The sequence below is a fragment of the Scyliorhinus torazame genome, chromosome 1 (genome assembly GCF_047496885.1).
Source record: "Scyliorhinus torazame isolate Kashiwa2021f chromosome 1, sScyTor2.1, whole genome shotgun sequence".
In the NCBI taxonomy this organism is placed as follows: domain Eukaryota; kingdom Metazoa; phylum Chordata; class Chondrichthyes; order Carcharhiniformes; family Scyliorhinidae; genus Scyliorhinus; species Scyliorhinus torazame.
Window position 1 is genome coordinate 375,525,698 of NC_092707.1, and position 22,580 is coordinate 375,548,277.

At 52.9% G+C, this 22,580-nt stretch overlaps 1 protein-coding gene across 1 annotated transcript in view; it reads right to left on the reverse strand.

Moving 5' to 3' along the window:
- ryr2a (ryanodine receptor 2a (cardiac)) overlaps window positions 1–22,580 on the reverse strand; it is a 1,117,859-nt gene that overhangs the window by 767,617 nt on the left and 327,662 nt on the right. The window contains exon 2 of the mRNA XM_072511661.1: window positions 21,929–22,048. Within this exon, the coding sequence (XP_072367762.1) occupies window positions 21,929–22,048 (120 nt within the window). The remainder of the gene's footprint in view (window positions 1–21,928; window positions 22,049–22,580) is intronic.

The following is a 22,580-nucleotide window of genomic DNA, read 5'->3' on the forward strand; positions in this document are numbered from 1 at the left end:
GAGAATGGACATGCGACTAATGTCGGATGAGGGGGTGTGTCTAAGGGTGAGGGGGTGTATTGAAAAGTACCTGGAACTCAATGATAATGGGGAGGTCCAGGTGGGAGTGGTCTGGGAGGCGCTGAAGGCAGTGGTTAGAGGGGAGCTGATATCAATCAGGGCACATAAAGGAAAGCAGGAGAGTAGGGAACGGGAGCGGTTGCTGCAAGAACTTCTGAGGGTGGACAGGCAATATGCGGAGGCACCGGAGGAGGGACTGTACAGGAAAAGGCAAAGGCTACACGTAGAATTTGATTTGCTGACTACGGGTACTGCAGAGGCACAGAGGAGGAAGGCACAGGGTATACAATACGAATATGGGGAGAAGGCGAGCAGGTTGCTGGCCCACCAATTGAGGAAAAGGGGAGCAGCGAGGGAAATAGGGGGAGTGAGGGATGAGGAGGGAGAGATGGAGCGGGGAGCGGAGAGAGTGAATGGAGTGTTCAAGGCATTCTATGAAAGATTATATGAAGCTCAGCCCCCGGATGGGAAGGAGAGAATTATGTGTTTTCTGGACCAGCTGGAATTTCCTATGGTGGAGGAGCAGGAGAGGGTGGGACTGGGAGCACAGATCGAAATGGAGGAAGTAGTGAAAGGAATTAGGAGCATGCAGGCGGGGAAGGCTCCGGGACCGGATGGATTCCCAGTTGAATTTTACAGGAAATATGTGGACTTGCTCGCCCCGCTACTGATGTGAACCTTTAATGAGGCGAGGGAAAGGGGACAGCTGCCCCCGACTATGTCAGAGGCAACGATATCGCTTCTCCTAAAGAAGGAAAAAGACCCGCTGCAATGCGGGTCCTATAGGCCTATTTCCCTCCTGAATGTAGACGCTAAGATTCTGGCCAAGGTAACGGCAATGAGGATAGAGGATTGTGTCTCGGGGGTGGTCCATGAGGACCAAACGGGGTTTGTGAAGGGGAGACAGCTGAATACGAATATACGGAGGCTGCTAGGGGTAATGATGATGCCCCCACCAGAGGGGGAAGCGGAGATAGTGGTGGCGATGGATGCTGAGAAAGCATTTGATAGAGTGGAGTGGGATTATTTGTGGGAGGTGTTGAGGAGATTTGGCTTTGGAGATGAGTATATTAGACGGGTACAGCTGCTGTATAGGGCCCCGATGGCGAGCGTGGTCATGAATGGACGGGGGTCTGCATATCTCCGGCTCCATAGAGGGACGAGGCAGGGATGTCCTCTGTCCCCATTATTGTTTGCACTGGCGATTGAGCCCCTGGCAATAGCATTGAGGGGTTCCAGGAAGTGGAGGGGAGTACTCAGGGGAGGAGAAGAGCACCGGGTATCTCTGTATGCGGACGATTTGTTGTTGTATGTGGCGGACCCGGCGGAGGGGATGCCAGAGATAATGCGGATACTTGTGGTGTTTGGAGAATTTTCAGGATATAAACTGAACATGGGGAAAAGTGAGGTGTTTGTGGTGCATCCAGGGGGGCAGAGCAGAGAAATAGAGGACTTACCGCTGAGGAAGGTAACAAGGGACTTTCGCTACTTGGGGATCCAGATAGCCAAGAATTGGGGTACATTGCATAGGTTAAATTTAACGCGGTTGGTGGAACAGATGGAGGAGGACTTCAAGAGATGGGACATGGTATCCCTGTCACTGGCAGGGAGGGTGCAGGCGGTTAAAATGGTGGTCCTCCCGAGATTCCTTTTTGTGTTTCAGTGCCTCCCGGTGGTGATCACGAAGGCTTTTTTCAAAAGGACTGAGAAGAATATCATGAGTTTTGTGTGGGCCGGGAAGACCCCGAGAGTGAGGAGGGGATTTTTGCAGTGTAGTAGGGATAGGGGGGGGTTGGCACTACCGAGCCTAAGTCAGTACTTAGATCGTTGATCCCGAAGGTGAGGGGGACGGAGTATACGGCTATAGCTATTTCGGATCACGCTCCACATTTGGTGGACTTGGAGATAGGGGAGGAAAAAGTACGGCGTCCACCCTGGAGAATGGACATGGGACTAATGTCGGATGAGGGGGTGTGTCTAAGGGTGAGGGGGTGTATTGAAAAGTACCTGGAACTCAATGATAATGGGGAGGTCCAGGTGGGAGTGGTCTGGGAGGCGCTGAAGGCAGTGGTTAGAGGGGAGCTGATATCAATCAGGGCACATAAAGGAAAGCAGGAGAGTAGGGAACGGGAGCGGTTGCTGCAAGAACTTCTGAGGGTGGACAGGCAATATGCGGAGGCACCGGAGGAGGGACTGTACAGGAAAAGGCAAAGGCTACACGTAGAATTTGATTTGCTGACTACGGGTACTGCAGAGGCACAGAGGAGGAAGGCACAGGGTATACAATACGAATATGGGGAGAAGGCGAGCAGGTTGCTGGCCCACCAATTGAGGAAAAGGGGAGCAGCGAGGGAAATAGGGGGAGTGAGGGATGAGGAGGGAGAGATGGAGCGGGGAGCGGAGAGAGTGAATGGAGTGTTCAAGGCATTCTATGAAAGATTATATGAAGCTCAGCCCCCGGATGGGAAGGAGAGAATTATGTGTTTTCTGGACCAGCTGGAATTTCCTATGGTGGAGGAGCAGGAGAGGGTGGGACTGGGAGCACAGATCGAAATGGAGGAAGTAGTGAAAGGAATTAGGAGCATGCAGGCGGGGAAGGCTCCGGGACCGGATGGATTCCCAGTTGAATTTTACAGGAAATATGTGGACTTGCTCGCCCCGCTACTGATGTGAACCTTTAATGAGGCGAGGGAAAGGGGACAGCTGCCCCCGACTATGTCAGAGGCAACGATATCGCTTCTCCTAAAGAAGGAAAAAGACCCGCTGCAATGCGGGTCCTATAGGCCTATTTCCCTCCTGAATGTAGACGCTAAGATTCTGGCCAAGGTAACGGCAATGAGGATAGAGGATTGTGTCTCGGGGGTGGTCCATGAGGACCAAACGGGGTTTGTGAAGGGGAGACAGCTGAATACGAATATACGGAGGCTGCTAGGGGTAATGATGATGCCCCCACCAGAGGGGGAAGCGGAGATAGTGGTGGCGATGGATGCTGAGAAAGCATTTGATAGAGTGGAGTGGGATTATTTGTGGGAGGTGTTGAGGAGATTTGGCTTTGGAGATGAGTATATTAGACGGGTACAGCTGCTGTATAGGGCCCCGATGGCGAGCGTGGTCATGAATGGACGGGGGTCTGCATATCTCCGGCTCCATAGAGGGACGAGGCAGGGATGTCCTCTGTCCCCATTATTGTTTGCACTGGCGATTGAGCCCCTGGCAATAGCATTGAGGGGTTCCAGGAAGTGGAGGGGAGTACTCAGGGGAGGAGAAGAGCACCGGGTATCTCTGTATGCGGACGATTTGTTGTTGTATGTGGCGGACCCGGCGGAGGGGATGCCAGAGATAATGCGGATACTTGTGGTGTTTGGAGAATTTTCAGGATATAAACTGAACATGGGGAAAAGTGAGGTGTTTGTGGTGCATCCAGGGGGGCAGAGCAGAGAAATAGAGGACTTACCGCTGAGGAAGGTAACAAGGGACTTTCGCTACTTGGGGATCCAGATAGCCAAGAATTGGGGTACATTGCATAGGTTAAATTTAACGCGGTTGGTGGAACAGATGGAGGAGGACTTCAAGAGATGGGACATGGTATCCCTGTCACTGGCAGGGAGGGTGCAGGCGGTTAAAATGGTGGTCCTCCCGAGATTCCTTTTTGTGTTTCAGTGCCTCCCGGTGGTGATCACGAAGGCTTTTTTCAAAAGGACTGAGAAGAATATCATGAGTTTTGTGTGGGCCGGGAAGACCCCGAGAGTGAGGAGGGGATTTTTGCAGTGTAGTAGGGATAGGGGGGGGTTGGCACTACCGAGCCTAAGTGAGTACTACTGGGCCGCCAATATCTCAATGGTATGTAAGTGGATGGGAGAAGAGGAGGGAGCGGCGTGGAAGAGATTGGAGAGGGCGTCCTGCAGGGGGACTAGCCTACAAGCTATGGTGACGGCGCCGTTGCCGTTCTCACCGAAGAAATACACCACAAGCCCGGTGGTGGTGGCTACTCTGAAAATCTGGGGGCAATGGAGACGGCATAGGGGTAAGACGGGAGCCTTGGTATGGTCCCCGATAAGAAATAACCATAGGTTTGCTCCGGGGAGAATGGATGGGGGATTTGGAACATGGCAAAGAGCAGGAGTAACACAATTGAGCGATCTGTTTGTAGATGGGACGTTTGCAAGTCTGGGAGCGCTGACCGAAAAATATGGGTTGCCCCAAGGGAATGCATTCCGGTATATGCAACTGAGGGCTTTTGCGAGGCAACAGGTGAGGGAATTCCCGCAGCTCCCAACGCAGGAGGTGCAGGACAGAGTGATCTCAAAGACATGGGTGGGGGACGGTAAGGTATCAGACATATATAGGGAAATGAGGGACGAGGGGGAGATTATGGTAGATGAGCTGAAGGGGAAATGGGAAGAGGAGCTGGGGGAGGAGATTGAGGAGGGGCTGTGGGCTGATGCCCTAAGTAGGGTAAACCCATCGTCCTCGTGTGCCAGGCTAAGCCTGATACAATTTAAGGTGTTACACAAGGCGCATATGACTGGAGCACGGCTCAGTAAATTTTTTGGAGTAGAGGATAGGTGTGCGAGATGCTCGAGAAGCCCAGCGAATCACACCCACATGTTCTGGTCATGTCCGGCACTACAGGGGTTTTGGGTGGGGGTGACAAAGGTGCTTTCGAAGGTGGTGGGGGTCCAGGTCGAACCAAGCTGGGGGTTGGCTATATTCGGGGTTGCAGAGGAGCCGGGAGTGCAGGTGGCGAAAGAGGCTGATGTTTTGGCCTTTGCGTCCCTAGTAGCCCGGCGCAGGATACTGTTAGCCCAGGGGGGGGGGGGGGGGGGGGGGGGGGAGGAACCAGAAGGACTCTCAGGGATGTTAGTGTATATGTATAATATGTATAGGTTGTTGTTATCAGTAATTGTATATTGGACTGCTGAATTGTATTTTTGGAGAGTATTTATTTGGGACAAGGCAGTTGCCATTTAGTTTTGTTTTTTAATTTTGATGTTGTTTATATATTATTTATTTCTTGCTTAAAACTGGCCATTGTTATTTATATTGTTATATTACTGTGTAAAGGATACACATTGTACTGTCATGGTTGGCCAAAAATTTTGAATAAAATATATTTTTAAACAAAAGAAATTAATAGTTATTATTGTACAGAATAATAAAACAGAGTTGTACCATCTACAACCGTGTTGGTTTGTTTATGTATCGGAACACCCAACACGACAGAAACAACAGTGCTAACCACTGTGCTACCATGTCACCCTTTGGTGATAGGAGGTGTGTCTGGTGGGGTTGCCCCTCTCGGGAGGGTTTTTTAGGTGCCATATCTTGCATGGGATCAGACGGACCTAGCCTTGGGGGAGGGTGGGGAGGTGTAAAAATAGGGAGGCATGGTAGCCCTGAGGGCCAATTATTTTATGTCTTTATTCTTGTAGTGCCGTTGGGCTAGGCAAGGTCCATGGTAATTATCCTCTTGCTCCTCAGGCGGTGGAACCTCCATTGGCAGTGCCGTGGGTGGTCCACATTCGGAGAGAGGTTGAATTGGGTAGGTCTAAAAGTAAGGCCCAGTCTTTATCCTGGATTAATTCTTTGTTTTGCTGTAATATGGTGGAACCGAGGGGTTACTTCTGACAGTTCTTGCTCTTCTTCTTGTCAGGGGCATTACTTATATTTCCCTTAATTGCGAGCTAGCGGTGACGATGTTGGAAGTTGGGTCTTGGTGACATGGACAATGAAATACTTAATTTTTGTTGGCTTTTGAGCAGACAAATCTTTCTTTTTTTTTGATGGTCTCGTTGGTTGGGGGGGTTCCTACAAATCCAGGGGGCAGGGTGATGTGGGCCGCTCTGAAAGCCCTCCCGTCCTGGTGTGGGTTTCTCCCCTGTTTTTCGACTGGGACCAGGCTTTATTTCTCCAAGTCGTGAGTCTTCACCCCACAGTTGCCCGTTATTGTTTTGGGGGTGTTGTTGGTGGTTCGATGGTCTGTTTTGTCCTTGGACCTGGGGCCGAACGATGGGATGGTGGGGCCTTGGGTTCTCGCTCTTGGCTCTTGTTCTCTCTTTACTCCTTCTATGAGAGACCCTTGGTATAACTTGAGTCTGGTTGTGCCCCGTCTTCTCTTTTAATTTTTCTTTATCGTTCACATTTTGAAAGTGTAGAGTGGCTGTTTGATCCTGTTTATGTCTCGAGAAGAGTTCAAATTTCCCGTTAATGCATTTTGAGAATGCTTGGAGTTCCCTGATGCACTTGAGAAGTCACTAGGGGTTCCGTGGCTCGAAAAGTTTGGAAAGTCCTGCATTGTAACATTGCAGCTAAGTGCCTCGATTGGTTTTCACCCTCTGGTAGCCCGGGGTTCCATTGCATGCGCAGCCATTTTATCTCATTATGCTGTACTGCTATTTGGCATGACTATGTTAAAGTTAAATGTTTACACCCCAATACTCTTGGCATTTTAATCCTGTGTTATGTGCCAATCTGAAAGTAAATACAGTCTTCTGGCATGGTGGTAGCATTGGAACAATTTCATACCCCTCTTCAAAGTAAACTGGTGAGTTTGTTTGGCTCCTATACACTGATAGTGACCTCTATTCAGTCCACAATATTACATTACCGTAATCCTGTAAGTTATGGCATCCACACATCTGGCACAGAAGTACTGGTGCTTAGTAAAGATAGAGATAGTCAATTAATTTGAGAGTTGGCGCCGGAATCTAATTTACACTTTGAAAGAGGTGACTAGAAATAGTGGATGCATTTGTGGTCATTTTTCCAAATTATCTAGATTCTGGAATGTTCCCTGCAGATTGGAATGTAGCAAATGTAACCCTGCTGTTTAAGAAAGGAGGGAGAGAAAAAGTGGTGAACTACAGACCTCTTAGCCTGACATCAGTAGTAGGGAAATTTCTAGAATCAATTATAAAAGATGCGGTAACGAGACACTTAGAAAGAAATGGCAGGATTGAGCAGAGTCAACATGGATCTATGAAAGGACAATTATGTTGGACAAACCTGTTACAGTTTTTGAGGATACAATCAGCAGAGTGCATGAGGGGGAACTGGTGGATGTGGTGTATTTGGGTTTCCGTAAGGCTTTCGATAAGGTCCACATGGGAGGTCAATAAGCAAAATTAGAGCATGTGAAATTGGGGTTAATATACTGGCATGGATTGGGAATTGGTTTATGGACACAAAACAGAGTAGGAATAAACGGGTCATTCTCAGGATGGTAGGCTATGACTAGTGGGGCCCAAGGATCAGTGCTTGGGCCCCAGCTATTCACAACCTATATCAATGATTTGGAAGTGGGGACAAAATGTAATATAGGCGGGAATGCAAGTTCTGGAGTGGCTGCAAAGAGGCTTCAAGAGATTTAGACAGGCTGAGCACATGAGTTCATATATAATGTGGAAAAATATGAAGTTATTCACTTTTCTAGAAAAATCTGAAATGCAGAGTGTCATAGTGTTACAGCACAGAAAAGGCCCTACAGTCCATCGCGTCTGTGCCAGTCAAAACCAACTACCTAACTATTTTAATCCTTTTGTCCAGCACTTGACCTTGTATGCCTTGGATCACGCGTGCACATCTAAATACTCCTTAAATGTTATGAGGGTCTCTGCCTCCACCACCATTTGAGGCAGTGAGTTCCAAACTCCCACCACCTTCTGGATAAAAGGTTTTTCCTCACGTCCATCTAAACCTCCTGCCCCTTACCTTAAATCTATGCCCCCTGGTCATTGACCCCTCCACCAAGGGGAAACATTTCTTCCTGTCTACTCTATCTATGCCCCTGATAATTTTATACATCTCAACCATGTCACCCCTCCTCCTCTGCTTCAAAGAAAACAATCCAAGTCTATCCAATCTCTCTTCATAACTAAAACTCTCCAGCCCAGGCAACATCTAGGTAAATCTCCTCTGAACCCTTTCCAATGCTATCACATCCCTCCTATAATGTGGATTCCAGAACTGCACACAGTACTCTAGCTGTGGCCTAACCAATATTTAATCCTGTTCCAGCATAAACACCCTGCTCTTAAACTCTATGCCTCAGCTAATAAAGGCAAGTATACCATATGCCTTCTTAACCACTGCATCCACCTGCTCTGCTACCTTAAGGGACCAGTGTACATGCACACTAAGGTCCCTCTGATCTTCACTGCATCCCAGTGTCCTGCCATTTATCATGTGTTCCATTGCCTTGCTTATCCTGCCCAAATGCATCACCTCACACTTATCCGGATTGAATTCCATTTGCCATTGAACCCATCTGACCAACCTGTCTATATCCTCCTGTAATCTCAGGTTCTGCTCATTATTTACCACCCCCACCAATTTTTGTATTATCCGCAAACTTACTGATCAACCCTCCTACATTTATATGTAAACCACAAACAGCAACACTGATCCCTGAGGGACCCCACTGGTCACAGGCTTCCAGTCAGAAAAACACCCCTCGGCCATCAACTTCCTGCCACTCAGCCAATTTTGGATCCAATTTCCTTGGATCCCATGGGCTCTTACCTTCACTATCAATCTCCCATGTGAAACCTTATCAAAAGCCTTGCTGAAGTCCAAGTAGACTACGTCAAATGCATTTCCCTCATCTACACACCTGGTCACCTCTTTGAAAAATTCAATCGAGTTGGTCAGACATGACCTCCCCTTAACAAAGCCATGCTGACTGTACTTGATTAATGCCGGCCTCTCCAAATGCAGAATAATTCCGTCTCTCGGGATTGCTTCCATTAGTTTCCCCACCATTGAGGTTAGACTGACTGACCTGTATAGTTCCCTGGTTTATCCCCTCTGCCCTTCTGGAATAATGGGTCAACATTGCCTATCCTCCAGTCCTCCGGCACCTCCCCTGTGGCCAAAGAGGAACTGAAATTTAAAATTGAATGTTGCTTCAATGGTGAGAGACTGGAAGTGTTACTGTCCAAAGGGACCTGGATGTCACTGAAAGCTAACATGCGTCTGCAGCAAGAATTAGGAAGGCTAAATGATATGTTGACCTTTATTGCAAGAGGACTTGAGTACAGGCTAAAAGTCTTGCTGCAATTGTGTAGAATCTTGGTGAGACCTGGGGCGTCATTCTCCGACCCCCCGCCGGGTCGGAGAATGGCCGTTGGCCGCCGTGAATCCCGCCCCCGCCCCCGCCGAAGTCTCCGAAGGGAGAAAAGTCGGCGGGGCGTTAATGGCGCCGCTGCCGCGGAGAATGTCACGGGTCTGCGCAAGGCAGCCGATTTTCGGCCTGCCGATATTCTCCCTTCCGGATGGGCCGAAGTCCCGTCGACGTGATGACCGTTCACGTCGACGTCAATCAAACCTCCTTTTCATCGGCGTGACCCAGTGCTCCAGGCTCACGCCGACCAGCGAGGAGGTGAGTGACGGCCTGGGGGGTTGGCTCTGGGCAGGAAATGGTGTGGCCGCAGACTGATTGCGTGAGGAGAGGTGTGTCTCGGCTTGTGTGTGTGTGTGTGTGCGGCGGGGGGGGGGGAAGGAGGGGGGGGGTGGTTAGAGTAGGTTGGGCTCCGGGGGAGTGCCGGGAGGGGGTCCGTGCCGGGGTGGAGGTTTGGGGGCGGTCCGTGCCGGGGTGGAGGTTGGGAGGGGGGGTCCGTGCCGGGGTGGAGGTTGGGGGTTGGGGAGGGGGTCCGTGCCGGGGTGGAGGTTGGGGAGGGGGTCCGTGCCGGGGTGGAGGTTGGGGGTTGGGGGGGGGGGTCCGTGCTGGGGTGGAGGTTGGGGGGGGGGTCCGTGCCGGGGTGGAGGTTGGGGGGGGGGTCCGTGCCGGGGTGGAGGTTGGGGGGGGGTCCGTGCTGGGGTGGAGGTTGGGGGGGGGGTCCGTGCCGGGGTGGAGGTTGGGGAGGGGGTCCGTGCTGGGGTGGAGGTTGGGGGTTGGGGAGGGGGTCCGTGCCGGGGTGGAGGTTGGGGGGGGGGTGTCCGTGCCGGGGTGGAGGTTGGGGGTTGGGGGGGGGGGGTCCGTGCTGGGGTGGAGGTTGGGGGGGGGGTCCGTGCCGGGGTGGAGGTTGGGGGGGGGGTCCGTGCCGGGGTGGAGGTTGGGGGGGGGTCCGTGCTGGGGTGGAGGTTGGGGGGGGGGGTCCGTGCCGGGGTGGAGGTTGGGGAGGGGGTCCGTGCTGGGGTGGAGGTTGGGGGTTGGGGAGGGGGTCCGTGCCGGGGTGGAGGTTGGGGGGGGGGTGTCCGTGCCGGGGTGGAGGTTGGGGGTTGGTGAGGGGGTCCGTGCCGGGGTGGAGGTTGGGGGGGGGGGGGGGTCCGTGCCGGGGTGGGTGATGGGAGGGCAAATGAGTTGGTCCACCTGGCCAGGTGCCAGCCTCCAACAGTTGGACCCATGCGGTCCATGCCACCTGGCTGGGGGGAGGAGGGGATATGGGCAATGATGACATGTCGTCGTTCCCCTCCCCCCCACCAGGCCGTCATGTTTTCAGACCATCCAGCGATGTTGGCCGCCGTGGTGGCAGCCGCTCATGTCTATGTTGCCCTGGATGAGGAGGAGGAGGAGGAGGAAGAGGAGGAGGAGCGTGCCAGAGAGGCGGCGCAGGCTTCCGCAGAGGGGCAGGCGGCAGCCGCCCAGGCTGGAGGGACACCTGACCGACAGGACGAGGAGGGGGAGGAGGACGTCGCGGCCCCACAGCAACGGAGGCACCCGAGGGCGCCCCGTGTGTACCGGCCCCGGCAGTCATACCAGGACCTCACGGACCGGGAATGCAGGAGGAGACTCCGGATGAGCCGGGAAACCGTGGCACACATCTGCCACCTGCTGGCACACCAGTCACCGCGTGGCACTGGCGGGGGACACCCTCTCCCCGTGTCCGTCAAGGTTACGGTGGCCCTGAACTTTTATGCAACGGGGTCATTCCAGGCACCGAGTGGGGACCTGTCCGGCATATCGCAGACATCGGTGCATCGGTGCATCCGGGCAGTGACAGATGCCCTTTATGCCATGGCGCACCGCTACATCCGCTTCCCCGTGGACCGGGCCAGCCAAGGTGCCCGGGCCGTGGGCTTCTCTGCCGTTGCCGCGTTCCCCATGGTCCAGGGCGCGATCGATGGGATGCACGTCGCCGTGCGGCCACCTGCAGAGAACAGGGCCGTGTTCACTAATAGGAAGGGGACCTATTCAATGAACGTACAGGTGGTCTGCGACCACCGCATGATGATCCTGCACGTCTGCGCCCGTCACCCAGGCAGTGTACACGACTCATTCGTGTTGTCGCGGTCATCCATCCCCGGCATATACGAGAGACGCCATCCCCGGCTGAGGGGCTGGTTGCTGGGCGACAGGGGCTACCCATTGCGATCGTGGCTGATGACGCCTATACGGAGGCCACGCAATGAGGCGGAGAACCGCTACAATGATGCCCATGTAGCGACAAGGGGAGTGATCGAGAGGTGCTTTGGCGTGCTGAAGATGCGTTTCAGGTGCCTGGACCTCTCTGGGGGCGCCCTCCAGTATCGGTCAGATAGGGTCGGCCGCATCATTGTGGTGTGCTGCGTCCTCCACAACATAGCCCAGCAGAGGGGCGATGTGCCGCAGGCAGAGGAGGGCGGAGTGGAGGAGCAGCAGGAAGAGGCCCAGTCCTCCCCAGATGAGGGGGATGGGGGCAATGGTCAGGGCAGACGGGGTAGACACAGACGGGTGGCTGTCCACCGTTACCGGCTGGCTCAGCGGGCACGGGACAGACTGATAGCCGCCCGCTTCACTGACTAGATGGGCGTGGGAATCGGGTAGTATGGCCACAGACCGCACACCATGACAACAGCCGACCACCCACACCCCCCACCCATCCACCCACCCAGCACCCTCACCCCCCTCCCCAACCCCACACACCCCACCCGCATGCACACCACCCCCCCACCCCCAATTGCCGATCCACCGGCGGCACAACGGGCCGGGCTCACCCAGTTGCGGGTGGACGCGTGTCTATCGCAGGCCATGGAGAATGATGACAACCCGCCTCCGATGAGCTCCTGGCTCTACATCGTTGGACTATGTCTGACCCATGGCCACAGTACCACCATCCACCCGGACCATCCCTGCATGCGGCTGTGACACTGCAGCGCACGGTCCCGTCCTCTGCCCGGGGGATGTTGATGGCGGCCCAGGGGGAAGGGGGCAGACTCACCTGGGGCTGAGGTAAGACCACCCCTCACACACACACTTGCGCTCAACGTACATGACACCCCCGCACACTTTGGAAAGAGCACAAAGGCAGCTTCGGTAGGTGTAACATTGACTTTAATAACCAAAGGAGTTCATGCACGTGCCCTAGCGCCTAAAACTCATCTGTGCCCTGCACCCGTGCCAACTTACTCAGTGTCTAATTGTTTGGCCTTACGGGCCCTTTGACTACGTCTACGTGGTTCCCCAAACGGTACAGCAGAACTGGAGGTGGACTCCTGTGATTCCTGCCCTCTGACACTGGATCCCTTTGGCGGCCGTTTCCTGGGGCGTCCTGGCCTAGATGGGCCAGGCTGCGGGCCGGGCGACTGGGATGGCGAGCTGCCAGCCTGTCCTGCCCGTTGCCCACCCGATGCACCTGGGACGGAAGGGGGGGAGTCCGAGGTGTCGCGGTGTACCGGGACCTCCCCTACAGAGGGAGCCGGGACGGACCACACCACCTCCTCCTCTCTCGGGGTGCCCGATGGCCCCCAGGCCTCTACATGGGTGGGGGATGCGAACGGACTGGCCATCCGACGCGCCCCCGACATCTGGCGCTGCCAGTCCTGGAGGCCCGTGCTGGTATCGACAGGGGTCTGCAGGTTTGCAGCCATGGAGCCCAGGGGGTTGTCGAACCCTGTCTGCGACAGTGCGACGCCAGCTCGCACATGGCCACTGGCGCCGGTGCCCTCAGCGATGGCCTGCTGAGACTGGGCCATGGCCTGCAGAGACTGGGCCATGGCCTGCAGAGAGTGGGCTATGGCCTGCAGAGACTGGGCCATGGCCTGCTGAGACTGGGCCATGGCCTGCTGAGACTGGGCCATGGCCTCCTGAGACTGGGCTATGGCGTGCTGAGACTGGGCTATGGCGTTGAGCGCCTCTGCCATCTGGCGCTGGCACTGGCTCATGGCCTCCTGTGAGAGGGCAGCCATTTCCTGGGCCACAGACGGCGCCTGCACGGAAGGCCCCAGGCCTCGCAAACCGTTCCCCATGTCTGACACCGTCGCACCCATTGCCTCCACCGCGGACGCCACCCGTGCGGTGTCAGCCTGGGTGGCACGCATGACCGGCACCACTCCCAGCTCCTGGACGCGGGTGGACTCCTCCACCTGCGACCGCAGCCGCCGCAAGTCACCCGTCACCCTATTCGCTCGTCTCCGTGTCAGTGGTTGCATCGGATCTATGTGTGGGTGTGGTAACTGCAGGAACCCGGGATCCATCTGGGCGGCAGATGTTCGCTTGGCCTGGGCTGCCCTCCGACCGCCCGGTCCCTCTGCTGCTCCTACCTCCACCTGCTGTACCGGGACGGCTGTGTTGTGCGCACCAGTGAGTGTACCAGACGCCTCATCACTAAAGTGCCCAACCGTGGTGAGTGTTTCTGCGATGGTGGAGGGTGTTGGTGACAGCAGTGGCGTTGTGTCGTGCTCTTCGTCCCACTCTGAGTCCATGGCACTTTGGGGTGGGGGTTCGTCTCCACCCATCCACTCTGAGTCACTGTCCGGTATTTCGTCTTCCCGGGTAGGGGTGTCCTGGGTAGTGCTGTCCCGGGTAGTGCAGTCCCGGGTAGTGCTGTCCCGGGTAGTGCTGTCCCGGGTAGTGCTGTCCCGGGTAGTGCTGTCCCGGGTAGGGGTGTCCTGGGTAGTGGTGTCCCGGGTAGGGGTGTCCTGGATAGTGGTGTCCTGGGTAGTGGTGTCCTGGCTCGGATGTGACGGGGGCCTGTGGCTGCCCCCCTCATCGCTGGGTGGTCGCTCCCGCACGTGACGGGGGTGTCGTCTCCCTGTTGCTCCAGGTCTCTCCGTCTCCCGTGGTGTGCGAGGGGCATCCTGCGGACGTCGCATGCTGGAGGGTCCGGGTCTCTCCGTCTCCCGTGGTCTCCGAGGGGCATCCTGCGGGCGTCGCATGCTGGAGGGTGCGGGTCTCTCCGTCTCCCGTGGTCTCCGAGGGGCATCCTGCGGGCGTCGCATGCTGGAGGGTGCGGGTCTCTCCGTCTCCCGTGGTCTCCGAGGGGCATCCTGCGGGCGTCGCATGCTGGAGGGTGCGAGTCTCTCCGTCTCCTGTGGTCTCCGAGGGGCATCCTGCGGGCGTCGCATGCTGGAGGGTACGGGTCTCTCCGTCTCCTGTGGTCTCCGAGGGGCATCCTGCGGGCGGTGTGCATCTGCGGGGATGGGTGCCTGGACGTTTGGTCCTGCGATACACAATGAAGCATGCATGGTTAGACATCAGGCAGTGATCAGGTGATACGGGGAGGGGGATATAGGGGAGGGGGGATATGGGGACGGGCTGTTGGTGGCTCACTTGCTCGTGGGGCCCCGACCTCTGCATCAGCAACCTCCCGGTCCTCAGGTCCGCCAGCCAGTTCCAGGGCCCTTTCCTCGTGTACGGTCAGTGGCCTCTCATCAGCGGGCCCTCCTCCAGTCCTCACATGCTCCCTATTGTTGTGTGCGCGCTTCTCCTGGGGGGGGGGGGGGGGGTGGCAGGGGTAAAAGGCAACAGTGTTAGGCAGGTATATGAATGCACGCCATCGGTTGCGCGTGCATTGCAGAGGTTAAGGTTAGGGCTGGATTCACTTGGGGATATGGGGGATATGGGGAGGGGGGGATATGGGGGAGGGGGGATATGGGGGAGGGGGGAATATGGGGGATATGGGGGAGGGGGGAATATGGGGGATATGGGGAGGGGGGGATATGGGGGAGGGGGGGATATGGGGGAGGGGGGATATGGGGGAGGGGGATATGGGGGAGGGGGATATGGGGGGGGATATGGGGAATATGGGGGAGGGGGGATATGGGGGAGGGGGATATGGGGGAGGGGGAATATGGGGGAGGGGGGATATGGGGGAGGGGGGATATGGGGAATATGGGGGAGGGGGGATATGGGGGAGGGGGGGATATGGGGGGGATATGGGGGATATGGGGGAGGGGGGATATGGGGGAGGGGGGATATGGGGAGGGGGGAATATGGGGGAAATGGGGGAGGGGGATATGGGGGAGGGGGGAATATGGGGGATATGGGGGAGGGGGGATATGGGGGATATGGGGGAGGGGGGATATGGGGAGGGGGGAATATGGGGGATATGGGGGAGGGGGGATATGGGGGAGGGGGGATATGGGGGAGGGGGAATATGGGGGATATGGGGGAGGGGGGGATATGGGGGATATGGGGGAGGGGGGAATATGGGGGATATGGGGGAGGGGGGATATGGGGGAGGGGGGATATGGGGGAGGGGGGATTTGGGGGAGGGGGGATATGGGGGAGGCTCACCCTGCCTGCTCTGACGAGGTTGTTCACCTTCTTGTGGCACTGGGTGCCTGTCCGTGGTGTTAGGGCCACAGCGGTGACGGCCTCTGCCACCTCCCTCCACAGACGCCGGCTGTGGCGTGGGGCAACTCTGCGGCCGTGCCCGGGATACAGGGCGTCCCTCCTCTGCTCCACCGCATCCAGGAGCGCCTCCACATCGCGTGACTCGAACCTCGGGGCTGAGCGACGGCCAGCCATCAAGTCGGGTGTTGCGGTCGGCTGTTCCGGTCGGGTGGGGGGGAGCTGCGCGGCCTCATGAGCCGTCACGCCGTGCAGCGCGTATGACGCTGCACGGCGTGAACCACTGCGCAAGCGCGGATCCCGTTACGTCGCTGCTAGCCCATTTCGGGCCGCAGAATATCGGCCCATTTTTATGACGTGACGCAAGTGGGATTTGCGCCGTTTTTTGCGCCGATCGGCGGACTTTCCGCCGATAATGGAGAATTTCGCCCCAGGAGTGCTGTGGGCAATTTTAACCTCCTTACCTTAGGAAGGATATGCTTGTGAGGAGTACAACAAAGGTTCCCCAGACTGATTCCTGGGATGGCGGGATTGTCCTTTGAGGAGATGGGCCTATATTCTCTAAAGTTTAGGTGAACAAGAGGCGAGCTCACTGAAGCATACAAAATTATTGCAGGCTCAACAAGCAGATGCAGAAAGGATGTTTCCCTATGCTGGGTGTCTAGAATCAGGGGTGCAGTCTAAGAATAAGAAGTAGGCCATTTAGGACTGAAATGAGGAGAAATCTCTTCACTCATCGGTTGATGAAACTTTGAAATTCTCTAGAGGGCTGTGAGGCTCAATCAATGAGCATGCTCAAGGCAGCGATTGAGAGATTTCTACACATCAAAAGCATCAAGGGATATGGGGATGGTGCAAGAAAATGGCATTGAGGTGGAAGTTCAGCCATGGTCTCATTGAATGGTGCAGTGGCTGAAAGGCCAACTTCTGCTTCTATTTCCCAAGTTCTCCCGTTCCTATCAAACAATACTCTGGCCAAGGGATTTAATCGAGATGACCATACCTAATGATCTTCCAGGCATCGCACATTTGCAGGATTGAACCATCCACTCTTCCTTCAGGACCAAAGCGTACCAAGCCACCCCACACTTGGCTTCTATCATGTATTTTGAATACTATTTGCATCACAAATCTCTCCCTTAAACAGCAAGTTTTGTCTCACAATGAACATTTTGCTCAGATACGAACTGTCTTCAGCCCCAGCAACCAACTTTCCTTCAGATCTTTCATTGATGCGCATACAATACCTTCAAGAGTCTTTCCCCACTATGTCTCTTAAGCAACCTCCTTGTTACCTGTTACTGCAGGTCATCAGTCCTATGAAAGAATCAAGTGGGCAGATGATCCCTACGCAAGCTTTCAGTTGACACAATCTGCTCTTTCATCCATGAAAACCATCACCCATCCCCCTCCATAGAATCAACTCTGGACTGTCACAAGTGGTACTGTTAAGACATATGACATCACATCCGCCCTGCATGTGATCCATAGCAAAAGACTCGCTAGTTTATTCAATGCCAAATTGTGTGATCGATAAATCGTCTTGTTGCCTTGTGAAATTGAAGCTCTATCCATTGTAGTGTCCTCACAGTCAGAATATCTTGCGAGCATACCTATGGGAAACTGTGCAGGGGAGAATTTTCTGTCAGCCCCCATGTCACTACCTTCCTTTCCACTATCAGTCACTACCACACCTCTGTCAGACACCTAGCTGGATCTGTGAACATCCTTTCAGACTTTGTAAGCCGCAATGCACCTCAGCATTCCCATAACATGGCAAGTCTGTGCCTTTGAACACCAGGCCTCACATTTCACCGTTCACCAGAGATCTGTTTAAGACATTGGCCGCCCACCATGGGACCGCAAATTCCTGCCCAAAGATGGGCACCTGGCTGGTCCGTCAAACTTTCTGTCCAGTCCACGACAATTCCCATCAAGAGTGGGACCGGAAAACCCTGGCCACCGGACTCCCTTCCATCAGCAGGCCAGCATGGCTGGCTACCTACTCTGAACATTCCTTTCTTTGCCATATGCGTGCCCACCTGTCGCAAGGCAAACTATCCTCCAAACAAGCTTACCAACATTTGCAATGTCAAACCACCTCCAGGTTGCTGCTAACGAAGAGGTAGTTTTCTCGTTGCCTCTTGCCCCCTCCAGGGAATGCATTATCATTCTAAGGGATGTTCTGGCAGGCCTTATTATCGCTCTCCACCTATGTCTCGGTTATCTGTTATGTCAGTTCAAATTGATCGCCCACCGATATTTCTATGCACTTGATATGATGCCTCCATTCAAGCGGTTACAGCGAGCTGACAGACTTTCTCTGTCCTCAAAACCATCTTGCACACACACCATCATCCCCCAGTCCTTGAGTGACCCTGCAAAAGTGGTGAGCATCTAATTTTTGCTGACATTCTAAAGCATGGGCTGCAGCTTATTTTGGTTGTACGAGAGTGTCTCACGCTGCCATTTGCATCACTGTCAATGAACAACACTGCAATATATGGTTGAGATTGTCCAGCATTTTCTGTTTTTCTTTCAGATTCCAGCATCTGCAGTAATTTGCTTTTAACTGCAATATATGGGTTCCCCTAAAGTAAACGTTTCAGCCAGAAGCACAAGCTCCAACAAAGTGCAGCATCATCATCAGGCAGTAATAGAGTGACATTCTGCTGCAAAATTCATACTGCTTGACAGCCCAAATCCATTTGCAGAAAACAGCTTTTAGAATGTGCAAAAGCTGACACTTATTGCCATTCAGTGTAAAACAAAGCACCAGTCTGAGCAAAATGTGCTCTGATGAGGCATCAATGTTCCTGTCATTTGGATCTGGCTTCTTAAACCTAATTTCAAGGCCCGGTAACCAGAAACATTTGTCTAACTTTAGCGCTCGTCTATATTCTCTTAACCCCATAGATCAAAATAGTCATGTCACTGGATGTCACTTCTTAAGCCTCTCCGATGAATGAAAAGCTGGCATATAACCAATGCTCACAAGAATCCCCTGTGAAGCACACGATGTGGTAGAAATTATTTAATACTGCATTATTTAGCGTGTGCATAGTCACAGAGCCAGGCAATAGCCTTGTCAGTGACTAGTAGGAGTTCCTTAAGCCAGACTTTGGTCATTGGGGACTCCTCGACACTGTGAATCATTGTAAACGGCATTGCAGCTGCTGCCTGGATGGTCCTGGTGACCACACTGATGTTGAATAGCTGCTTGGCCATCCTGGAAACAGTTTAAAAGGGCCCACCGTCACTGTGGGAGATCGAAGCCGGATGGACGGGCAGTGGGGTCTACAAAGAGAGAGTGGTTTCTGATGGATGTTTTCTCCTACCGTAGGCCCCCAGCTGTTACCCCTCGGTGTGGCGGGTTTAAGCATATGTGGTGGAATGAGGAAAGGGGTACTGCCGGTTCGTTGAGGAGGTCCATGAGAAAGGGCAGACTTGGATTGGAATTTAGACCTTCTCCAGTAGTTTGACTGCTGCAATTGCTCTCCTGATGCAAGGGGGAAGGGGGGGGGGGGCATAGGTGGGGCAGGAATGTTGCTCAGGACTGGGAGCCAGGGAGGTGTGTTGGTCAAAGTGCGATGATGCATATTGTTGAGGTGATAAGTTTAATTTGGGATGATTGGTGCCATACTGGGGTACAGCATTCTGCTGTTGAGGAAGTGATGGCCAGTTTACTGAGAAGGTTATTGTGGATTTTAATATATTCTGCACTCTTGATGAGGTGCAAGTATGTGAGAGTTCTTTCAAAGGTGACAGCTAGATAACAGGATGGGGATCCTTTTCATCTTTTCTCTGGCCATCCAGGGTGATGTTCAGTTCCCTACTGGCACTGGCATTATGAAGGCAGAATGCACTAGAGACTGTTTTACTGGTGCTTGGTTTTAGGCACCATGTCTTGCAGCAGTCAGCCAGCATTGCACTATCGTTGCTCACTGCATCTTCCAGCTCAAGGGAGGTTTCCGTCTGAATGCCACAGCAGATGTCATCTTGCAGGACTGGGTTCAGGACTGATTGGGGTAGGTCATTGCTATGAAAGTTGAACAGGTTTGGGGCTAACAGAGCCTTGGGGTACCTCGTTCATCTTTTTCCTCCAGGTGCTCAACTCTTCATCCATACACACTGTTATCATCCACACTGGAATCAGCTCGATAGCATCAGGAGCCCAGGGAGGGAGAATTCTTGATATTTTGATGAATAGGCCAATGCGCCAGACTGTATCGTACGCTGCAGTGAAGTCAAGGGAAATTGCCCCCGTTTTGAGGCTCCTTTGAAAGTGGTTAATGCGAGGACCTGAATACATGAGATTCTGCCCTGTCCAAAGCCTGCTTAGTCCACACTCGGGATGTTCTCCACTCCTGACTGGGTCTGTTATAGGATTAGTCACAACACTACCTTCAAGCAAATTGATAGCAGAAATATTGGCTGGCTGTTTGATGGTAATTTTGGGCCTTTGCTTGATTTTGGGAAGCTGATGATACTTATTGATATTACAGCACAGCAGAAGAGGCAACACAGGATTAAATGCATGATAAACAGCGGAAGAGTCATGCAATAGTCAGCACAACATGATCCTGTAACCCATGGATCAGACCAAAGCCCTGAAGTCATGCCAAATCCAGTCATGCAAGTTGGTAGACAATTAAACAACTAAATGGAGGAGCAGGTTCCACGTATATACACAGAATGGGAGAGTCTGGTGTGGCAGAGCAAAAGATGAGGCTGAAACATTTGCAACAGTCTTTGCTCAGAAGTGCCATGCGGATGATCCATCTTGGCCTCCTCTTGCGATACCCACATCACAAATACCAGGGTTTGGATTCTCTGCCCCGCCATGCCACTTTTCAGCCTCGACCCGCCGGCGGGATTCTCCGTTACGCCGGCCGGTCAATGGGGTTTCCCATAGTGGGGCAGCCCCACGCCGTCGGGAAACCCCCGGGCTGCTGGCAAAACGGAGAATCACGCCGGCGGAGAATCATGCCCCAGTTTTCATCTAATTTAGTTCATTCCATGTGGTGTCAAGAAATAGGTGCAGACACTGGATACAACAAAGGCCCTGATAACACCCTGGTGGTAGTAATGAAGATTTGTGCTGCAGAACTAGCCGCATGCCTAGCCAAGCTGCTCTAGTACAGATACAACATTGGCATCTAACCAACAATGTGGGAAATTGTCCAGATCTCTCCTGTCCACAAAAGCAGGACAAATCCAACCTCCCCAATTATCACCCCTTCAGTTTACTTTCAATCATCAGCAAAGTGATGGAAGGCATCGCTGGTGATGCTAGAACTATGCAATACAATCCTCTGTTGTACAGTGGCATGCTGGCACAGTGGTTAGCACTGCTGCCTCACAGCACAAGGGACCCAGGTTCGATTCCGACCTTGAATGACTGTGTGAAGTTTGCACTTTCTCCCAATGTCTGAATGTTTCCTGCGGGTGCTCCAGTTCCCTCCCACAGTCCAAAGATGTGCAGGTTAGGTGGATTGGCCATGCTAAATTGCCCCTTAGTGTCCAAATAATTGGTGGGTTATGGATAGGGTGGGGGCGTGGGCCTCGGTAGGATGCTCTTTCAAAGGGTCAGTGCAAACTTGATGGGACAAATGGCCCCCTCACTGTAGTGATTTTATGTTGCGGTTCTGCCAGGCCACTCGGTTCTAGACCTCAATACAGCCTTGGTCCAAATGTGAACAAAAGAGCTGAACTCTAGAGGTGAGGCGAGAGTGACTTCCCTTGACATAAAGGCAGCATTTGATGAAATGTGACATCAAGGAACCCGAGCAAAATTGAGTTTGATGGGAACCAGGGGAAAATCTCTACATTGGTTAGAGTCAAGCCAAGCACAAAAGAAGATGGCTATGGTTGTTGGAGGCCAATCATCTCAGTCCTAGACTCTTGGTGCAGGAGTTCCTCAATGGGAGATGTTCGCTGATGATTGCCGTTTCATCACAACTCCTCAGAAAGTAGAAACCCATGTCCGCATGTACCAAGAGCTGGACACCATTCAAGCTTAGGCTAATAAGCGGCAAAGAATATACACGTCACTCAACAACAGCTTCTTAATATGTATATATCACTTTTTTTTTAAATCATGAAATCTTAACAAGTACAGTTGTATCCATCAATCATACTGGAAGGGTGAATTGATTACTTTAAACCGCTCTCCAAAAATATAGCGGCTCTTCATTATTTCCATTCATCTATGATTTAGTTTCTGACTGATCTTGCTTTATTATTCCTTCCACAACAAGGCATATTATGCAGCAACATAAAATTCCCAAAGTTATCAAATATTGATGTGATGATAATCTCTGATGTCAAGCTCTATGGCGACTGATGAGAGTGTGGTACAAATCCGAAAAGGCTCACCTTAGAGTTTGAGGTGGCCTCCAAAAAACAGAGCCGATTGCCAAATCCTTCTGCAGCAAGACAGAGTTTGAGGTGCTCTTTGTGGAAGGTGGCACTGCACTGCAGCACAACTTCATCATTCTGCAAGGAGACAAATTAAACATAGACATCATTTGGAGTTCTCTGTCTAACAAACAGCTTCCACTACAGTTGAAAAATGTAGCACAATAAATGAACATCGACATGATGCAAAAGTATCAATCCGTTATTCTCCAAAACAATTTCTAATAGATTACAAATTAGGAAATGCAAATCTATACAACAAAGCCAAAAGCAATTCAAAACTTCCAATTGCATAGCACCTTGAATTGGAAAACATCCAAAAGCAGTTCACGGAAGAGAACAGAAATTGAACAGCCATGGAAGTGACAAGAGGTGCCCAAAAGTGTGCTCAAATATTTAATATTTACTCAGTAATTAATACCCAAATATGCAGTGTTTAGGACCTAAGGAGGCAAGGCAGTGAGACCGAGGTGTTTACAGCCAGCACAAGTTCCAGAAAATTAGGTTGAAATGGCTGAACGATTTAATTTCAAAACTAACTTGCATTTATATAGCGTCTTTGCACAGATCATGTCTCACGACAACAAGAGGATAAAATAAAACAAATAAA